We start from the raw sequence: 7,217 nt of genomic DNA, 5'->3' as shown, positions 1-7,217 counted from the left end.
GCTAGTGCAGAGCTATGGTAATATGAGTTGCAGATGTCAGATTACACCATAATAAAAAGAGAGGGAGTAAGCCACATATCAGATAGCATGCCCACACTCACACACACATACTGTAAATACAAACTCATCTCAAATATTCATATTGCATCCATAATTACATGTCAATTCTTCTTTCGCAATAGTATGTCTGTTTCATAATTTGACCTCACTGAGTAATTGCTTGCATATTGTTTGTTAGTCTGCCATATTAGGCTAATTGTTGACATACAGGTGAAGCCTAGAGATAACTATATGCGTCAATTAATCAAAAATGATAAAAATAGACATTTTAACCTGCAAAGGAGCTGAACATTCTTTTTTTTTTTCTAGCTGTCAAATTTCGAGCTGCAGGTAGCAGTGTCAGACACACCTGGTCTGTAGGGTCACTGCAGGAGACAGACAGAGGGGGGAGAGGGAGAAATGAAACCCCATAAAGGATCTAAACGCAAGAACGAAACACCATTGCAGCATGCGAGAAGTGGTATATAAAATAGAGGGTGAAAGGAAGGAGAGGGCTCCCAGTTATATGACACCCTCTTAAAGAGCTTCACATCAGTAGTGCATTACACTGGACACACCTTGGGCCTTTCTCAGTCAGTGAAGATTGATCCTGAGAGACAGACAGACTTGGGGTTGCAGTTTGTGGTGACTACAGACAAAGGTCAAAGAAGTCGAGAGAGACATATACCTGGCAGGCTGTCAGGATGATGCAGCAGATTCTTCAGGATATGTATATAGAACCTGAGCTGTTGTCTGAACTCCACGAAGAGCAGAAACAGATCCTCTTCTATAAGATTCGGGAGGAGCAGGTGCGGCGCTGGAACGAGAGGGAGAGAAGAGACCCCAGCCATGCTTTGAAAAAAAAGTGTGAGTCCAAGGTTCATTTTGTACCTTTATTTAATGAGTTATACAAATGACACATGAATGTTTTTATTAAAGTGGTAAAGCGGAAGAAGATGGATGGATGGATGGGTTATAAGAAATATTTTGACATTTAAGCCACTTATAAAAATGTATGAATGTCTTTGCATTACATAACAACTTACCAAACCAAGTGGTATTTATTAAAGAAAGATTGAACTCAAGCACACTTTTCAAACCAAACTTTGAATTTATTACGCAATGCATGATTACACACACGTTTTCCTGTAATGTTATGTCAAATTTCTGTAATTCTTTGCACTACCATTCAAAGGTTTGCAATCAGTCCACCAAAGCTGCATTTATTTGATCAAAATTACAGTTTATTACAAAATATTAGTACTGCTAAAAGTAATACTGTTTTATATTTTACTATTTTATCAAATGTAATTTATCGTGTGATGGCAAAGCTGAATTTTCATCAGCCATTACTCTTCAGTGTCACATGATCCTTCAGAAATAATTTTAATACGCTGATTTGGTGCTCAAGAATAATTTTGTATTTTTAGCAATTATAAAAACATTTGTGCGGTTTAATATTTTTGTGGGGAACGTGATGCATTTTTTTCAGTATTCTTTGATGAATAGAAAGTTCAAAAGAACAGCATTTATTTGAAACATAAATATTTTGTTTCAGTCACTTTAGACCAGTTTAATGCATCCTTGCTGAATAAAAGTATTAATTTATTTTGATCATCATTGTAAAGTATTTAAACATTTTAAAGGTTTATTTTATTTTGCCCTTTTAAGTAGTTAAATCATATGGAATATAAAACAATTTATTCATAGATTGTGTTGTGAGGTTAAAGTGTGTAATTTTGTTCCATTAGCATTACCAAATAAAAATGCAGAAATATTAATTGCTTTAAAACTCCACAGAACCAATGTTGCTGCGTAGGGCCGGTTCATATGCTGAAGGTTTATATCATTTAGGTTTACATCATATTGCAAGTGCAATCTTCCTGCATCACTGATTGTGTATGCTGACAGTTACTGCTACCTTGTTTTCAAAAGTTCTTACATTATCTTATTCAGTTGTCATGTTACTGCAGTGCAAAGGATCCCAGTAGGAGAATCTCTTCCAGTTTTGTCGCGCTGTCTGTGTTATTTTGTCTTCATCTTATCTGAACACGGTCTGATGGGTCTGGAAAGTGGAAGAAATCGTTTTTTGTTTTGTTTTGTTTTTTCATATTTGTTGTTTGCTATCTCTTCCCAGGCGACCGCAGAGGCATTCAGTGGCTTCTGGGCTCAGATGGAGAGGTTTGGGTATGGGCAATGGGGGAGGCCCCAGGGGACAAGCTCTTTGAAGACATTGTGGAAGAACTGATGGAGGAGAGAGCAAGAAAGCAGGCCCAGCAAGAGACGCAGGAACTCCGGTGAGAGAACCATGGGACAGGATGAAGGGATGGGAGCAATGGGACACTAGGGGTGGGTGAAGATTGACAGATGTGATTGAGCTAAAAATTGAGAGAGGGGGCTGCGAGGAGGGGGGTGTCAGGGTAATAATGATAGAAGTGTAGGGAGATGGAAAGTGCATAACTCAACCCCTGCTGAATTTCCTGAGGCGTGTGAAGGAGGCAGAGATTGAAAAGAAGTTTCGAGATGCCATGGCAAAGGAAAAGGCTCGGTTCATGGCAGAAAAATGGAAGGAGGAGACAGATGACAGAAAGGCAGCCAAGCAGGAAGCAGAGGAAGATCGCATTAGAGAGGAACTGAAGGTGGGATTGGATGGAGTGTTCCTTTGAGTATATGACAAAAACACAGAATATTGTATGCATCTTTTGAAAGGGTGACACAGTTCTAAACAAAATATCAAATACAGCATCATGCCATCTGTCCACTCAGATATTAAAGCCAAGTGGATTTTGAAGTACACTTGTCCTCATTAAAAAGTTTTACAAATAAAGACATTAATAGTGCTTTTGAAAAATGATGAAAAATAATTTTGTATAACTCACATTTCTAAAAACATTTCTAATTATGAGACATCTGGCCGGTGCAGCATAAGTAAAACAACAACAACAAAAAATAGAGTACATACACTATAACTAAAACAATACAGCAAATTTGTACTAGAAATAAAATAAACATTAACTGAAATAAAATATAATAAAATAAATTATAAAAAAGCTTGAACTTATTTTATTTCCGCTAGTTGCCAAACAACAATTCTTATTTTTGTTTAGTTTAACTTTATGTACTAAAATATCTAAAGCCTAAACTTAAATAAAAATATATAAAAAGTATATAAACAAATACATAATAATAATAATGAAAACAACATAATTACTAAAATTGCATCTAAAATTAAAACAGATAAATAAAAATCTAAACTAATTTGTAAATTAATAAAAAGAATAACAGTATCTCAGTTCTTCTAAAATAACACTGGTTGGTCTAGATTAATATGTACACATAAGAATAACTGATCTATTTTTTCATGGGTGACTGCTACTAATTCTAACTACTATGAAAGCACCCTTTATAATAAATCTACAACCCCCCCAAAAATAGCATAACAATTGTGATCTCAATGGCTCAGTTGTGGCAAAAGACCTAATAGTTAAGGGTCCTTGCATTTATTCTTCAACCAGGTCTTTAATCATAGTCTCATAATAGAGTTTAAGGTTAATTAAGCTTAATTACTATGTGTTCCATTTTCTGAGAATGAATTATTTAAAAGATGGCAACCTCTCAGAATGTAGATAGTGATCTCTGAGACCCAAGGCCAACATTAAAATGCCTGATCTATAATAGGGTTGAAAGCACTGATGTTTGGGTTAATGACATTGTCCACCAAATTAATCATTTATATTCGGATGCAGCTTAATGACACCAAAAATGAAAAAAACTAAAGCAAGCTGGGGTGAAACTTCTGTGCCTGGAAGGGCTGATGCTTTCTCCTTTATTCACAGAAATGTGAGGAGGAAGAGAGACAGCGAGGCGAGGAAGAAATCCACAAAACAGAGGAGAGAAGAGCAAAGGAGCTGTACATCTCTCTGAAGCGGGAGGAAAAGAGGAGCGAGAGAGATGACAAAGAATGGCAGGAACAATGTGAGGGAACAAACAGAATGGAAAAGAAAATGGGTAGTTTGGCTGTTCTAAAACAAAGTAGCTCATTTCTATTCAAATTCCACTCCACTTTCTATAGTGCAACGCTCCAAGTCGGCGGATGAGGAGATGAAGTGCAAGGCACGACGGGCTAGAGATGAATATAAGCGCCAGTCTCTGCGGGGCATCGAGAAGGGCCTGGTGGCTGGAGTCAGCGGCCTGTTTCATAAGACACACCTGAACAGATCAGGTCACATCCGACGGCATGGCGAGGTCACTGAATATCTGACCCCTCCAGCTGAGGCCACCCATTCACCTACAGCTAGCTCGGGTCAACTTACCTCGGGCCATTACAGGCGCAGACAACACCAATGTTACAATAGTACAGTCAAACAGTCACTCACAGAATGGTAAAATCAATAATCAAATCAATAATAAATTATCTCAACCATAACCCATTTATATTTTTACGAGTGTGATATTGTTTTATGGAACAAGAAGTTAATATCTAATATTACATACTCTGGTCTTCAATGGCAGAATAAAGTGAAAAGAAATAATGATACTTACTATCACAATACTGTCTTCCATTGCCTTTCAGCCCAGTTTGGATTCATCCACCCAGACCGAACTCTCGTGAGTCCATTATCCGCTGGTTTAAAGAGGAGCAGATACCAAGACGAGCTGGATATGAGCGAAGTAGCAACACCATCGCACCCTGGTTCCACGGTAAAGACAGCTAGAACTTTCCTAAGGCCTTTTCACAGCTCACACCAGTTTGGCTTTAATACAAGCACAGTGTCATGGAAGGATGATTTTGCAAACTAACATTAAAAAGAACACAATAAACTATCAAAGGAAAGGATGCATCACATTTGACATTTTGCCGAGTAACACAGAAATACTGAATTTCAGAAAAATTATTAGCAAATAAACATTGCATAACTTATAAATAACTGCATAAATTTAAGTTTGGGGACAGTAATTCTTTTAAAGATTTTTTTTTTTTTTACAGAAATGAATTATTCCACAAGGACACATTAAATTGATTTCTTTTTTTTAAATAATAGATGAAAGAGGCACAATCTTGAATGAAAAATTACAAGCATGGGTGGAAAGCGAAAAAAAAAGGTTGAAAAAGACTGCAAAAGATCGCAGACACATCATGAAAACTGTCTGTTAACCACTGACTGCGCTTCAAAAGGTCAGTGGGAAACAGGGTCAGTTGAAGTTGGATTTGAAATAGTTTGAACTTCAAGTAACATTACAACGTTTGACCGCACTAGGATACTGCTGACGCTGCACTCCAAAGAGTTCAGAGCGTTGGGGCAATGTTGACAGGAGTCGCATAAAACAGCCTCTGATGTATTTTTTAGAAATAGACTCTGAAGTTTAGTGGAAACGAGCAGTAGTTTAGTGGTTGCAATGAAAGAGAGACACTGATTAAATCGAAAAAATTATAATGAAAGAGACAGAAAGGGGAAAAAACAGGCAGACAGAAAAACTCAATAATTCACCACTTGTGCCAGGATTATTGGAGCCCCAGTGTGTGGCCTCTGATTGGAAAATAATAAGATTAACGACCATTTGAGTGATGCTATTCGACCAGGAAACAAGAGAGTGCTGCCAGCTTCACTCTAAGATCAGAGCACAACACCTGCACTCTCACTCAATCTCTCTCCATATCTCCCTCTTCCCGTCTATCACTCTGCCTCATCCCGTCTCCGGCTCTCCATCTGTCTTTCTCACTGTCACCCATCTCCTGCCTCTGCAGGAATAATATCACGGCAGGATTCAGAGGCTTTGCTAGTGAATGCGGCAGATGGCTGTTTCTTGGTCAGAGTGAGCGAACGGATCTGGGGCTACACGCTGTCCTACCGGACCACCTCAAGCTTTAAGCACTTCCTCATTGACGCATCGGGTGATTTTTACAGCTTCCTAGGTGTAGACCAGAACCGTCACGCCACCTTAGCTGACCTCATTGACTTCCATAAGGTAAGCTGGAACTTGTGTTTATCAAATTGTACTATTGTCGTAGGGTGACTTACAAACATGCTTATGGGGTCTGCTTTTCCTGAAGGAGGAAGTGATCACCACGTCTTCTGGAGAATTACTCCAGCACCCCTGCAAGCAGAGAAGCTCAACAGCTGACTATGGAGGGCTTTTTCAGTGATGGTTTCCCTTGTTGTGAAATTCAATTTGGCTACCATATCTCTTGCCTTCACATCCTTTCAATAGCACGGCACAGCTTTTATTTGTAGTCTGCCAAGCTTCTTCTGTGAAATGTAAATTTGCTTAGCAGGTTTAAAATGTGGGTGATAAAAAAAAGATGCGGTCACATTACACTTTAATCATGCAGAATTAATTTAGACTCCAACAGGAGAATATAGGCAATGGGAAATGATGTAACACCCTAACCCTTTTGTTTTAAATCAATAATAAATTATGATTTTAAAATATGCCAACACTACAAGTCTTGCACTTATTTGTTCCAGCTGGAAAATTAAGCTTAAACTGGTAGTGTTTGGGAACATGCTAGCAGGTATAAACTAAAGTAGCTCATCTCGGACCAGCCTGATTCAGACAAAATAACTTTTTAAATGGAGAAAGCAATATTATAAGAGAATGGTATTTTAGATAACATCAGTTTTATGTTAAAAACACCTTAATGAATTTATTACAAACATGCAGCTTTCCACTTCACAAGATTATTGTGATGTTTTTATCAGCTGTTTAGACTTTCATTCTGATGGCACCCATTCACTGTCTCAGATTCATTGTTGAGCAAGTGATGCAATACAACTTTTTTTTTTTCAGGTAAGCAGGTCTTCTGTCGGGCAAAAATATAAGTTAATCAAATGGATACATTCGTATGCAAGTTGCAACTAAAAATGAAATGTCTGTGCATATTCAAGTGTAGTGTGACCACCTCACCCCCGTAATTTTCCAGCCTACACAAGTGTCCCTCTATGATTCAGCATGTCCCATGTCACTGAGCACAAACAGTTACCTCTGTGACCTCCCATACACTCACACAGAGGTGTAAAGGGGTATCGGGTTTCTGTGGAGTGCACGGCTGACCTTGCAAATCTGCACATTTTTCAAGAGGAAGGAGCTTTCAGCGAGCAGCAGCGACAAAGACCTGATAAACACAGTGTAGAGTGGAGTAGAGGTGCAGGGTGACAGAGAAACTGTTATGAAAGACA

General features: G+C 38.3%; 1 protein-coding gene across 1 annotated transcript; it reads left to right on the top strand.

The window, feature by feature from the left end:
• The first annotated feature begins 613 nt into the window (after positions 1 to 613).
• LOC132121086 (SH2 domain-containing protein 4B-like) lies at positions 614 to 6,440 on the top strand. The gene is given in 8 exon segments (XM_059530267.1): positions 614 to 906; positions 2,177 to 2,336; positions 2,525 to 2,678; positions 3,876 to 4,014; positions 4,112 to 4,261; positions 4,552 to 4,740; positions 5,786 to 6,006; positions 6,092 to 6,440. Coding segments are annotated over 8 exon segments (1,269 nt in total). The 5' UTR covers positions 614 to 743; the 3' UTR covers positions 6,185 to 6,440.
• The last annotated feature ends 777 nt before the right edge of the window (positions 6,441 to 7,217 follow it).

The sequence above is a fragment of the Carassius carassius genome, chromosome 39 (genome assembly GCF_963082965.1).
Source record: "Carassius carassius chromosome 39, fCarCar2.1, whole genome shotgun sequence".
NCBI lineage: Eukaryota > Metazoa > Chordata > Actinopteri > Cypriniformes > Cyprinidae > Carassius > Carassius carassius.
This window is presented reverse-complemented; position numbering and strand designations above follow the sequence as displayed.